General features: G+C 37.8%; 1 protein-coding gene across 1 annotated transcript in view; it reads right to left on the bottom strand.

Annotated features, from left to right (window-relative positions):
* SPTBN5 (spectrin beta, non-erythrocytic 5) overlaps positions 1-14,421 on the bottom strand; it is a 97,229-nt gene extending 82,808 nt beyond the window's left edge. The window contains exons 1-9 of the mRNA XM_050711324.1: positions 14,311-14,421; positions 11,170-11,337; positions 9,959-10,075; positions 8,969-9,126; positions 7,597-7,825; positions 4,093-4,724; positions 2,958-3,096; positions 1,289-1,521; positions 676-829 (exon numbers count right to left, since the gene is read on the bottom strand). Coding sequence (XP_050567281.1) covers positions 676-829; positions 1,289-1,521; positions 2,958-3,096; positions 4,093-4,724; positions 7,597-7,825; positions 8,969-9,126; positions 9,959-10,075; positions 11,170-11,337; positions 14,311-14,421 — 1,941 coding nt within the window. The remainder of the gene's footprint in view (positions 1-675; positions 830-1,288; positions 1,522-2,957; positions 3,097-4,092; positions 4,725-7,596; positions 7,826-8,968; positions 9,127-9,958; positions 10,076-11,169; positions 11,338-14,310) is intronic.
* Between the last annotated feature and the right edge of the window lie 328 nt (positions 14,422-14,749).

Raw genomic sequence — 14,749 nt, 5'->3', positions numbered from 1 at the left:
GCCTATGACTTTTCCCTGAACCCTAGGATGATTGACCCCTTCTCCCCACACACAAGTAACTGTCCTACTTTTTGCAAAGGCAAGTTTATTATACAGTCTTCTCTGAAGGAGATATTTGTTTGTGGTCCACCAATTCAGGTGTCTTATGCCTTTCAGAAGCAGCAAGTACATAAACAAATGCATACACACATTAAAACTACTAAAGAGGCTCCTGTTTCAGTTTTGTCACTCAAGTCCACTTGAGTGACAAACAAGGTCTCTACACTCGTTTATAATGATTCTTTGCGAGAAAAAGGCAGTAGTTCATATAGCTAAACTTGTGACATTAGTCCACAGCAAGCTTTTAGGAAAAGTGGCTATTTCTACACAGTTTAAACAATGCTATCCATGGGGCTCCCATCCTAACTGCTGTTATTAGTGATCAGTCTTTTTTTTTTTTTTTTTTTTTTTTACCATGTCTTTCTTTCCTCATCTCTCTCCTGGCTAGGGAAAGTGATTGGGAAAAACAAAAAAAAGTTTTGTTTTTTTTTTTTTAAATTCCAAACACTGGTCATGACACTTGAGATAACAAGTGATTTGACAGTTTTCTTATAACTGCTGCACTGACTGAGGAACATAGATGTTCTAAAATTGTGCTATACCCAAAGAAAAGACACTACCAGCGTAATAAGATACCTTGTGCTTCTGAATAGAAGCTGTAATCTGGCTGACATCTTTCCCTAATGTTGTTGTTCTTGCTAGCTTCCATTTCTCAGAGATCCATGATTCTTCCTCTTTGCAGTCACGGAAGAATTCAAATAGCTTCAAAGCCTCTTCTAGCTGAGATTTTCTGAAACAAAGAAACAAACAGTACATCTAAGTCAGAATTAGGATCCTAAGGAGAAAATGGTACAGAATAGCATAATCAAAGAGCTTCAGAACTTTGAAAACAGAAAATTTCAATGTCTCTATCTCCTTTTTGTCACAGCTTAATCTATTCATGCAAGAAAACATGGGAAACAAAGTAAAATTTCCCTCTTCCACTAGGAAATGAGGAGATAACCATGTGATATTCAAACTACACATAAAGCAAGTCAAAAGAAATGCTGAGAATCAATCTATTCTTTATTTATAATAGTGAGTCATCTCTTTCAGTCAGCTGTAATAAAAAACACTTAAGTTGCTTGTGTTATGTCCTTATAAATGGAGAAATGAAAAAATTAAAATGTGCGGAAGCTGTGTCTTCTGATTAAGGGGGACTGATTGACCATTCTAATCAGGAAGAGGACAGCCATAAGCAGAGTCCTACCGTGTTTTGCTCAGAGCTATAAGGTTCTGATACAGCTGACGAAGCATCTGAACTTTTGCATAAAGCACTTCTGGTTTAACTGTGCTGTCCTTGCTGATTTCTGCTGTCCTTTGAGTGATGTGTGTCAGTCTGTCATCATAGGAAGAGATCTGTGAGTCAACCAAATTGTGCTTTTGCAGCAAATCTACTACTTCTAGAAGTTGCTTCCCACAGTCCTGGGAATTCACCAGTGCCTGCAAACAAAGCAAGAAACAAAAGGCATTGGCAGAGAATGCATCCAAGGGCTCGGTACAAAAAGAAATCAGTTCAAAGTTTCCTGTTAACTCTGATAGCTTCTAAATGTAAAAGAACAATGTCAAGTTATGAAAAGCTGAAAAGCTGCCTAATTAGAGGAATCATACTTTCTTTCAATTTCACAAGATAATGGCAAGAATCCAGAGTTTCTATCACCTACTTTAGCAATGGTCTCTTCAAATAAGTATCTGTTTTTACATCTAAATTATTTCTGTTGAGTAAGCACTTAAGGTCTCAGAGATCTTGTGCACAAGAATAGCCATTTCCTATACGCCCATCCCTATGCAGATTGATTCACAATCTGTATTTGGGGAATTCTGCAATACCCCATTTAATGGTATATTTTGAATGCAGGGCTTTTTTGTTTGAGAAACTTACTTGACTTTGCTATCTAAATAATGAAAATAGTAATTATTTCATTGTATTTTATTTGGGTCTGGTGAAGGAATTGCGTGCTTTAAAGTCTGTTCTCTTTCTAATTGCATCAATTAGTCCAATGTAGGGTGTTATATTTCTTTACCAATCTTTCATTTCATATCCTCAGGCTAGCATGGTTCCAACAACATTATTATCACTAGATGTTCTTTGCTGACTAACACTAGGACAGACAGATTCATAACTTATGGATAGTTCTTATCTTTAATTTGAAATTCACAACTTTATATAACCTGTTGACTCTTTCAATTTAGGTGTAACAAATCCTTCAGTTCTAGGAATTTTTCTGTGTTTAAGTAAAACAAGGCAAGACCAAAGAATGTATATATGCTGTCTGCCGTTACAAAATCAATATGAAACCAGTTATTTCCTATGCTAAAGAGAAGACTTTGGGCTCTGACACCCTAGTAACACTTGGAAATTCTTGCTAACAGCAACCACTGTGCATTTGCAGTAGAATTTTTCTCTCTTAGAAGTTTAGATACCTAAAACCCAGACATATGCCTGAGCTAGTTCCCACCTCTCTAATCACTGGAGGTATTTCCAGAAGGTAATTCACTGGAATTACCTGAGATGGAAACAGGAGGCTGGTTTTTTTCCCCACTTTTGCCTTCAGACTTCTAAATTTAGGTGAGAGATGTACCGTCTTTATTTTACTACATAATTTGAACCTGTAGTGCACTCCTAGCAATACCGTATCTGGCTTTCTGATTAGAGAGAGTCCCTGTAACAAAGACTGTTTTTTCTCGTGTAGGTACCAGCAATGATGACATTCACAGTTAGGCACCCATGTAAAAATGGTGTATTTGTTCTATAAATGACTGACTTATTTTATGTTGGTACCAGAAAGTGAGTACTGTAGTCCACAGCAGCCCCTGGAATACGAGGGACACACACACGTAACAGGGTCAGCTGTGTGCTGTTGGAGAGGGATCAGTACCTGCAGCTCCTTCAGCTCTTCTGTAATAGCATCGATGTCCCTCAGAAGGCCCAGAATCTCCTGCATTGTATTCAGGGAGTGTTGTCGTTTTTGCAGCTGATCCAGAAGATCCTGCCATTGCTTTGAAATGCTGCTTTGCCTATAAGTGAAGGAGAGAAATGACTGACCAGCTTGGATCAAACATTTTGGGCGGCATGGGAAAAAAATCCCAGTGCTTGCAGCTTTAGAAGAGCTAAATGAACACACAAAGGTGTTGCTACTAGTGGAGGAGGATGGACCACAATCGCAAAATAGGTCAAAGCAACTTTGTTATCTAATTAGTGTGGCCATGAGGAGAAATTTTGTCTAGCATATCAATTGTCATTGACTTTTTAAATTTAGAAATCAATGTTTATGGATTCTCACACCTGACATCCCATACTGCTTTTATCTGATACAATGGAGAGGCATGGAAAAAAAAAAGTACTTTTTAAATGGCTACCTAAAGTAAAAAAATAATCTAAACCATGTCATAAGTCACAATCTGCTCTCATAAAGAGTTTGGTTTACTTTTTTATGACTGTTTTTCATAGTTTTCCCACTGGCTTCCAAATTTTTCTGAGCTTAGAAAAGCAGTGAAATTCCAGAAGAGAAGTTGTTTTTGTGATATTTTTAGCTAGTCCAAAATCAGGATATACTGATAATCAGAGAAGTCATAATTTCTCAAGACTTGAGAACTGGAGTCAATTTCGGAAGATTGAACTAACTGCTATCTCCTAAAACACAGACTAAAAAAGAAATGTGTTGATTTGGAGAAAAAAAATAATAATAGTATACCCACAAATATTTTTTATGGAATATAGGATTTTTGGCAGAACAAATATTTTCATATACTGGTGGAAATACCTCAAAACTATTTTTCTTTACAAATCAGTCAGATTTTGAGGGGGAGGGGAGGGCAGGGGAGGGGAGGGGAGAAAAAGAAAAACCATTTATCTTATCTGCTGAAACTGTTCACAGGTAGCAGTTCCTGCCAGTTCTACCCATGAGGAGCAGAGCTATGATCCATAGCTACAATTCATCTTTTTCCTTCACACCACAAAAATTCAACTAATTTCAACCTTCACCATTACATGGTCTTATGACCATCACTCACTTCTTCACGATCTGATCTTTGCTGTGATAGTTCTCCTGGCTGATGACTCTGGCCATTTCGGCCAAAGCTGTGAAGCGTTCCTTCCTGGGGAGTACATCTGCCACAATGGCTTCCAGCTTCTTACTGGCAGCTTCCATCCTGTCTGCACTCTCCGGCCAGAAGTCCTGCTTCCCAATCACTTTCCTCATGTCTTCCAAGTAGGACTCACGTAGGGCTGCTTTCTTCAGGAACCTCTGGGCTAGCTGTTCTAGCTTCTCTAGCCTCAGCATCTCCTTCTGCAGTGCTTTTCCCCGGCTGTGCTCTGCCTTTTCCAGGATAATCCAGTGCTTTTCCACATCCTGCAGTGTCCTCCCCTCTGGGGGCAGGTATGGTCGTTGGTTGTTGGCTCTCTGCTTGGTCCTGATGTTGAAGAGATGAGCTTCAATCATGCCCTTCTCTTGATATTTGGGGGGTTTCTCCACAGTGCGGAAGGTCTTGAAGTTGGCCATGAGCAGCCACATTTCCTGAAGAGAGTTGGGGAAACAACGGTCATCCAGCTCAATCACCTTCTGTTTAATCCATTTCAGGAGGTCAGAGACCATCTGCTCATACAGAAGCTTCAAGTCATCTATCTCCTTCAGGAGGAACACGATCTGTAATGAGAATATAAAGTTCCAAGCCACATAAGAAGCAGAATAAAACAAGATGGGTAAACAGAATGCAGCATCTTCTTAAACTAAGCTTAGGAACCAAATACTGCAATATGTGTCAGGAATGTAACATTTAACAAGCAGATTGCCACAGTCGCTGCATTTTTATAACAATCATAGAATGGTTTGGGTTGGAAGGGACCTTAAAGATAATCTACTTCCCATCCCCTGCCATGGGCAGGGATGCCTTCCACTGGGAAGGTAGGTATATCACCAAGGTGGTAATAGCTGTCATGCCTGAGGGCAGTTGAAATCCTAGAATGACCTTCCAATTTATCCAATGACACAGATAAATAAATATTATCTAACATCTCATTTCAGTTTTTATTTGAGAAAAGGATAATTTTGGAATTAAGAACATGTGCGTGAAGACTGTCAGCAGTTCCTATGTGTGCTGACCAGAAAGCAAGAATCCCAAACTGAAGGTTCAGATTTTTTGTTTCACAATGGAACAAAATTAAGATCTTTTATAAAATTCTCTTTCATAAAAATAAAACAATCTTATTCTATCTGTTAATATGCAATCACCTCCTCTTCGGCTCAACCACCTTGTGTGGGGAAGACCATCTGACAAGATCTTGGTTCTCTCACATGTCAACAAGCAGCCTGTGGTCAAACAGGTCCTTCTCAATCTCTTCTGTTGGAGCTATTTCACTTTATAAAAATTATCAGAGAAACAGAATTCATCATAGCCGAACAGGGGTTCGTAAAGATGTTAACTCTGATTCAATAGTAATTTTTCAAGTTCATGACATTTCTCTCTTTCATCTGTGGTCTGGTTTGCATTTATCTCAACTTCAGGTAAACGCTATCCATGTAGCGAACATGAAATCCATAGTGAAATAAAAAGTGTTAGGAATAATTCATCCTTTCTTTCCATTTTATATATTTTTCCATCTTTGTATTTTTACTTTACATTTTTTTCCTCACTCTAACTCAATAGCCTCTCTGCAGACATCAGGGTTAATGCTGAACAATGTCATCTGCTTCTGTCGTCTGCCTGAGCCTGCCTGCCCCAAGCAGGCAGATTAGTAAGAGAGATGGCGCTGAGCAAAGACCCACGCCTTGCAACTGGTAATCTGCTTTTCCCTTGCAGAAAATGCACTTGGCAATGAATAAACATCACAGTGCTGGAAAAGGAGTAAAACAGCACCAACCTTGAGCAAAGGAAAAGCAGCCCATGGTGTCAGGGCTCCATTCTGTATTTTCTGCCATCGTACCCAGTTCTTGCTGAAAGATCCCAGTAAGTGCATGGTCACCTCACGTGGGTGGGGGAAAGCAGATTCACCTCCCCAGGGTGATTCTCTCTGCCATCCTGGTCACCCACTTAGTCTCAGCTCAAAAGCTTCCTTGACACATTCAGGCTTCCCTCCCCAATCCTATTAGTAAATTAAGACCTGCCTATTTGAGGGGACTAAGGACATGAGGAGAATAACATCTGCTTTGCTATCCTTCTCTATGCTTGTGTGTGTAAGAAATGCAGGAAGACAGGAGAGCAATATTAGAGACAGTGTAAAAATACTGAAAGAGACAGAGAAAAAGTATATAAGCGGAAAGAGAGAAAAGAATGAATATACATATACAAAGTGAAAAAAAAAAATGGAGCACAACAAAAACTGAAAAAGGACAGAGTAAAAAATATTATTGCTGTGTTTCCCCTTAATACAGAGACATAGTCTGTTAATTCTAGCCAAAAAGCAGAGTTTCAGGTGGAGTCCAGTCTAATCCCACTCTCCTCACTTATACCCAATCTTTTTTTAATAAAATTCAAAGTCTGGCTCTCATCTGAAACTTCTCTAGAGAACATCACTGTTACTGATACAGATTTCAGGATCATCTTATTCTTGTTCCACACGGCTTAGCTGAGAAAGCAGTTTCTGCCTTGTCACCACCAGGGATGTCCCAGTTTTGTGCCTCCCATTGAGCAAGATATTCCCCCTTAACTGTACAGGCAGTTAGTTACATCCAGTTATATGTGTAGGCCCCAGTCTGAGGGTACAGGTTTTCTGTGGGCTGTTTTGTATATTTGAAAAAAAAAAAAACAACACAAACAAAAAACAAACAATAAACAAACAAAAAAAAAAACAGAATGAATTATTCTGAAGGTAGAAAAGAAATTCTCTCCTAGGGAACTGATCTTCAAAGAACAATCACAATATTTTGGCCAAGATCTACTCAAACTTCCTTCAGTGGTCCATTAGCAGGATGCAAGTAGTTTTAATGTGACTCAGTCTTATGTAAGACTAAATGTACAATGAAACTGATTAAAATGTATATACGTATTTCAGCTGTGGTTTGTTTTTTTTTTTTTTTTTTCTAGGAGATTTCTCCCTTCTTTTGCGCTTGCTCATTTTTCACCTCTTCCTTTGCACTTTGGACCTGACTTAGGAGTTAGGAAGAAAGGATGAAGATTTTCATAGGAAATAGAAATTCAAAGTAGTCTCACAGAATAAGGAATCATCTTTCCTATTAAATTAGAAAATTCTTGACTGTCTCTGCTTTTGCCTAGCTGTAATTCTCCCAAGATTAATGAGATCTATATGGCTTCAAGTGCATTAGAGGCACAACAGCTCTCAAACAAACTGTGAGGTCAAAAAGGGATCTACTTCCAGTGAGGTAATTTCAATTCCTTTAGAAATCAGAGCCTACAGACGCTTCTCATGATTCAAGTGACAATACAAGGTCTTTGAAATGGCTATGCAATTTGATTCAGTTCAAATTATCCTGAAGCTGAGCTTGCAGTAAAAAACATTTCCAACACAAATACAACTCTATGTATTTAACTTTTAATTTCTAAAGATAGGAATGCACTTACTTTGGCAAGTCGCTTTTGGATTGTCTGGCCTTGTTTCATTCTGGAGAAGTAGTGGTAATAGAGTGACACGTAAGTCATGATGGATCTCTCATCTGGATAGGGTACTGCCACGTCCTCAGCATCAAGCAGTTTGCTGATCCCTAGCACTTTCTCAGCAACGTTGAAGGCATTGTTCAGGTTTTTGATGGGTTGGTCCTGCCGCAGCGAGCTATACTGGATAAGATCAGGCCTGGGGAAGGAGAAGAACAGAGAGAAAAGAGAAGACAGATTTCTCTTTGCTTTAAGTTCTTTCAGACAATAAGCCGTAAACTGTTTATTAGACTAAGAAATGTGATAGAAATGCTGAAATTAATCTGTCTGACCCTAAGTTTTATTAAAGAGAATCATATCTCATCTACACAGCAGGAAGAAAATTCTCCTTTATGAAACTGAAATACCACTCCCAGCAAATCTCTGACCTTCACTTATTTCTAATTTTCACTGATGGGTGAAAAACAACGCCCATTAGACTAGCAATTCTGAACAGGGAGATGACTCCCAGCTGGGTAAGATTCACGGTCACAACATAGTATTCTGCTAGAAGATGGAGCAGAACTGTTAGTGAAAAGCGGTTTTAAACTAAACTAAAAAAAAAAAAAAAAAAAAAAGTAGATTTAGATTAGATATTAGGAAGAAATTCTTTACTATGAGGGTGGTGAGGCACTGGAACAGGTTGTCCAGAGAAGCTGTGGATGCCCCATTCCTGGAAGTGTTTAAGGCCAGGTTGGATGGGGCCTTGGGCAACCTGGTCCAGTGGGAGGTGTGGTAGGGTAGGTTGCCACATGGCAGGGTGGTTGGAATTAGACAATCTTTAAGGTCCCTTCCAATCCAGACTATTCTATGATTCTATGAACTGTCCAAGTTTGTCCCAGGTGGTTTTTCTTTCCTGCCTTGGGTTGTTTTCTTCACACCTTTTGCAAGGACCAGAGAACGAAGAAAGAGACCGAGAGGCTTGCTTTGTTACAATTAAATCAGAAGGTATAAATGCTCACAAAAGTTATACAATACAAACAGTCTCTAAAATAATAACTTTTGAAAATGAGCAACGTGAGTGGGCAACATTGTTCAGATGTGTGATATTCCCTTAGAAATTCCATTTTACTTTCATCAAAATAAGCAGCCAATCAGGAGCTTTTGCTCCTTCCTTCCTCCCTCCCTCCCTCAGAGGCAGTGTATTTGTTTAAAAAAAAAGACAGTTTTCAGTGAGTAAGGGCAAGGAGAGAATTTTACAGTTTCTTGACAAATACATATAATACAGACAGTTGTCCCTTCAGACAACTTGTGCCAGAACAAGAAACAGCAAAGAACAAATCATCTTGAACTCGGATTTTACCTGTGGGCATGAATGAGTGCATTGAAGGCCAACCCATCACTCCAGCTTTTAGAGAAGTCCTTCACATTTACATTGGGATAGCTGGCAGTTTTATGCTGACACCAGATTAGTAAGGCTTCATTGGCAAATAGATGATCAGCTCTGCCTCCAAATTCTTCCTGTGAAGACGACAGGGAGAAGAAAATCAGTTTGAACAATATATGGAAGTGTCATCAGTGGTTTTACTCTTACATTTCCAACAAAGGTCACTTTGTATTACTTCTGTCCTACTTGGAAATCCCCTCTAACAGTCACGACTTCCAGACTGTAACTGCCATGAGGGCAGAATGATTTAAAAGGAAAGTAGGAGTTTTCTATCAAAGTAAAAGTTAATTGAATGAACTCCTAAATAGTAATGTGAAATGAAGGTGTTAAGTTTTATTTTTTTCTTCTTCCGTAAGGTTTGTAAAAGTCAAATAAAAAGCAAGACAGAGCTTATTGTCTCTCTTAGCTTTGATCTGGAATTCAGAAAAAAATAATGTATTCAGATCTATTAGAAATAATTAACTTTGATTTCACAATGTCTTCATAGGATTTTCTCTCTCATGTACTTAAGAGTACATGTTAAATAACTACTTTTTCTTAAGAAGAAAAAAAAAAGAATAATTTTCTTGAGATAAAGAGAAAAGGACCAGCCCGTAGGTCATATCTAGAGGTAACTGTCATCAGATAAATTCTTTCTGGAGTCCAAGCTAGTAAAAGGTTTTCAGAAGTGAGTGATGAACATGAATATCCTATATATCTCCAAGTTAGTGTTTTCTGCCTCTTTGAGAAACTGTGAAATAGATTCAATTCTTTTTACAAATTGCTGGCAAGTAACTGGGTAATATTATAAGATCTGCATGACCAAAATGAACAGGAAACATCACCAAAACGGTCCTTTCTGGCCTGAAGATCTACAAAGTTTCTGCATTACCCTAACTAGGCAAAAAGACAAAGACATTGTTTTACCTTATCAAGTCTGATAGATGAAATCTGAAATCGAAGTATAATGATCCAGATGAGTCCCAGGATTAAGGTTCTGTCACCATCTACAATATTCTCAGGACCGATTACTTTCACTTGTACCTGATAATAAACCAATATCTGTTCAGCATTAAACTAAACACAACTGGAATATGTAAAACTACTGCAATGACTTGCTGAAGCTGTTCAAATCAGAGCTCTGAATTCCCAATTTTTACACCAGGTAGCTTTGTGTTTAATGATGTTTGCTCTGACCCAACATCTGGGAAAACATAACATGTACTTTAAAAAGTAAATAATGAAATATTTTAAGTTGGCTGAGAAGAAAAGTGCTGCTGAGAAATATTTTAAATTCATTCAGAAATTGTGGACAGGTAACCAAGAATTACCCAAGCTTAAGCGAACATTCATCTGAGTTCAGTCATGCAGGGGCTGTTTTGAGAAGCTGCCCAAATATGAGACCAGTCACTGTCTTTGCCAGAAGAACAAAAAATGTTCATAGGTTGCCTTGTTCCACTCTTTACAGCCCACAACTCTCCTTCACTTACCAGGGAAATAAGGTTTGGACTTTCGGGATAAAACAGCTTCTATTTCTAAAACTCCAATAAATAAATAATAATAATAATAGAAGAAGAGTGATGTAATTATATGAGTAAAACAAATAGTTTCACTGGCACAGTAAACTTCTCCTTGTCCCCTATGGCTTTGTGTTTCCTATGACTTTTTCTCCCAGCAGCCCTGGTCTCCCTCTTAGAGTCACATATTCTTATTTGCCAGTCCATTTTCTTCTTTTCTTATAGCTTTCCTCTATTCAATATTAAAACTGGTCAACATTCTTTTCACATGGCTAATACTTCCAACAGAAAATGTGAGTCTGAGAAAAATAGATATTTTCTATTGTCAAAATGAATATTCGTATGCATTTTCCCAGTTTTCTTATGAGAAATTTAACATCAGCATTTCAGAATGTAATACATTTCCATTTAGGAGTGACTTGTTTTGGAGGAACTCTAGATATTTCTAAGTCACGTTACTCATACAACTAAAAATCTGATGACTTTTTTTCTTTTAATAAAACCTGGCCTGTATTCAAAGAACATTCTGTATTAGAGAAGGAAATAAATATGAACATTAGACTAATTAGTAACATATGTAAACTTTTGTCATCTGTAATATCAATATCAGTATCAACTTACCTTAGATTTCAGAAATGTAATGGCTTTGCTGTTGTTCTCTAGAAAATGCACTCTCATCTTTCCCCGGTTTGGTCTGGGCAAAGATTCTCCAGAAAGCAACTCCAGGAGTTGCATGAGATAGATGCCGTCCTTGAGGTCTGTGTAAATATTTTCTATCTCAACATTTACCTGCAAAGACCAGTCACACAATATCAACTCTGGCTGCACATTTGGCCCACAGAATCTCAACTTTTAATACTAAACAAACAACATCTTGTTGCTGTTTCACTGAGTCTGCTGTGTGTCACTGCATGTATGCGAAGGATAGATAAGTGATGACTCTTAATTCACAAAACAATGGATTTGCATAAGGACTGACATTATTTCTGAAAGGAGGCTGAAGTAAAAAAAACAACAAAACAAACCAAAACCAACAAACCAAACCAAAACACAATTGAGCAAATAAGAAAAAAAAAAAGCAGATTTTGAAAAATATTAAAAAGGTCATCATTTTCAAAATCAAACATTTTGAAGTGTTGACATTTTTATTTCAATTGAAATGAATACTTTCAGCTTTTTATTCTGAGCAATGCATTTCATTTCAAATTTGAGTTAATAATCCCCAAATTAAGTGAAGCAGAATAGAGGAAATGAGAAGATGTAACAGGTTTGCTTCATTCCATGACTCATTTTACAATCCATAATCTTAACGGTCTGTTAATACCTGCTTAAATCTGCACTACCAACTCAAGTCTCTATATTTAGCATCTCACACTTGGCACAATTACTAAGCAAAACAATAAGATCTTGTATAAAAATGTATTTCATTGCTGCCAGTAGTAAGGTCACCCAATGCTTAGGTGATACAACATGACATCACGTGTACTCTGATCTAACAAGAGCTTGCCTTGGGCGTTTCCCTTTTGGCTTCATGCCACTAGCCATCAAGAAGTGACATTAAAACCATACCACACACCCAGCAATAACTTACTGTGATTCTGAAATCACGGTAAATAATCTCTTCATCTCCCAAAAAAAGAGAGAGAGAAAATATTTCTGAAGTTTAGTAATTTATTTTATTTTATTATTTTTTTTTTTTTAATTCAGAGCATAGTTAGATGTAAGGAAAATAAGAGATGAGTAACAGAGATGTATATCACTCCTGGCCAATTACTAATAAGTTTAACAGATTTTTTTTTTCCAGAAATCACTGCGAGTGTAAAAGCAACTTAGAGAGACTTCAAGTCTATACTTTGTGTGGAACAAGAACTGACAACTTTCTCTGACTATCTCCATAAATAACTCCCTGTTTAGCTGCCATCTTTACTTCTTTTTCTATATTAAATAATCTTAAAATTCTGCCTGCGGTATATTACCATAACAAAAGTTAAAGCTGTTATATTCTGTGGCACTTCCATTCATGAAGAATAGTTCCATTTTAATTTATTTGTCTTCCTATATCTGCTTTATGCCTCACTCAGCAACAGTTGGAATAGCTTTGTTGCATGTCTCCACATAAACATAAATCACAGACTGCTTAACAAATTCAGTCCAGTAGTATCCTTAACACTAGACTTGAAGTAGTCAACAGTGCGACTGAGAATACTGCAGTGTCCTGTAGTATGATCCTATCAAGTTAAAGTGTGTGTTGACGAGGTTACTACATTGCTGAGAAGACCTTGATAAGCTCTCAGTCTCTGCACCACTTCTTACCGTATATGGTTTGCAAAGCTCTCACAGGATTTTCTTTGCATGCTTTCATGATACACAGTCAAGTAGTGTGCAGGAAGTTATGACTGACATTTTAATCTTTGAACTTGAATGCATTTTTAAAATGACTAAGTATATACATTGATTTTTAGCTATATAGAAATAATTTCCTACATCATAAAAGCTTAATTTTCTGCAGGTAGCAAAACAAGAATGTGTTTTGCAGTTCCTCTCTCAGAATAAGAAAAAAATAATTTAGAAGTTTGTTGTGCTCTGAGGCTGCCTTTGCACAAATCAACAAGTTAAAACATTACACTGAAAAAAATGCATCTAATAATACTGAAACATTGTACAATAGTCATGAGCTAGAACGGCAAAAAGAGGCCTGGTCCTGCTTGGTGTCTCCAATGTCCATTTTCATTAATATCAACAACGGACTCTAGAAAAGTGTATTGTTCTCGGATGATATGATTCCATACTGTGACATAGCTACATTATTTGTGCCTGAAATTAGTTAATCTGCAGCAAATCTGGTGACCTTTGGAATATGCTGGATTACCTCGCACACACACAAGTCAACTATATGCTACCTCTGATGCTTTCTGGAAGTCTGTGATGTACTGAAAGCACAGATCTGTAATTGCACAGTCCTATTTCTGAAGCTGCTAGACCTAAGGCAAGTTTTTCAGAACTGAGCAGCAGCTCAGGATGGACTGACCTCTATCCAGAAGTCTCGAGCAGAGCAGAAACTCCTTAAATTTTGCTCAGTCAATTAAAAATAGGGTATTGTTTAGGGAAATCCTAACATTTGTAGATACTTAACTTTTCAGAAGAACAAGAACAAATAAAGATCTTCCTCTGGGAAGATCAGCCAGATAAACTGGGTGTCACAAAAGTGACGGGATTCATAGAATCATAGAATGGGTCAGGTTGGAAGGGACCTTAAAGATCATCTAGTTACAACCCCCCTGCCATACGTAGGGATGCCACCCACTAGATTGGGTTAGCCGAGTCCCCATCCAACCTGGTCTTGAAAACCTCCAGGGATGGGGCATTCATAACTTCTCTTGTCAACATGTTCCAGTGCCTCACTACCCTTACAGTGAAGAATTTCTTCCTAATGTCTAATCTAAATCTATCCTCTTTTAGTTTAAGACCATTATGGGTCTTAATAGGTCATTATAAGGTTATAGGTATACAGTCTACAAAAGTAAACTCCAATTTCAGGGAAGACGGGTAGCGTGGACAACGGAGATAGATGTGAGGTAGAAGATACAGGCTGAAGCACTCTGGTTAGTCAAAGCCTTTCTTGCTTGCATACATGTGTAATGGTGACACTTAGGAAGGATTTGCAAAAATAACAGAAAACTACAGTGGGTGAAATAATTAAAAACAAGGAAACACACACACACACAAACAGGAAAAAAGCACAGAAGCATAGTAGCTACTTACGTTATTCCTGAAGAAGACATTGTTCATCCAGTTGGTGAAGGTTTTCTTTTGCATGAACATACGCTGCTCCTGCAGCTTCTTGATGTGATCCTTTTCATATTCACTATCCATGGTGGCCTAGGAAGTCAGAAACTCCAGTGAGGTGGTCAGTACTGAAGAGATCTGCCTGGCCAGCTACAAAAAAAAAATAATGTGCCCAACACATATATAGGGAACACAGCCCTGACAGGTACAAGATTCAATACCACACCCAGTATAATACCTTAATTTCCTCTTGCTTGTACTTTGCACTTTATTTTCACTCAACTTTATTTTTACTTACTAGAGTTCTCCCTTTTAGAATGCATCTCTACTTTCTGGATGAAAATGAGATGTGTTTACGTAGCTTTACCTTTTTTCTTTCAGTCTCTCCCCAGCCACTTGATCCCATAAGAAGAAC

The sequence above is a fragment of the Cygnus atratus genome, chromosome 5, assembly GCF_013377495.2.
Source record: "Cygnus atratus isolate AKBS03 ecotype Queensland, Australia chromosome 5, CAtr_DNAZoo_HiC_assembly, whole genome shotgun sequence".
Lineage (NCBI taxonomy): Eukaryota > Metazoa > Chordata > Aves > Anseriformes > Anatidae > Cygnus > Cygnus atratus.
Note: the sequence above shows the minus strand (reverse complement) of the source record. Positions and strands in the feature narration are given on the sequence as shown.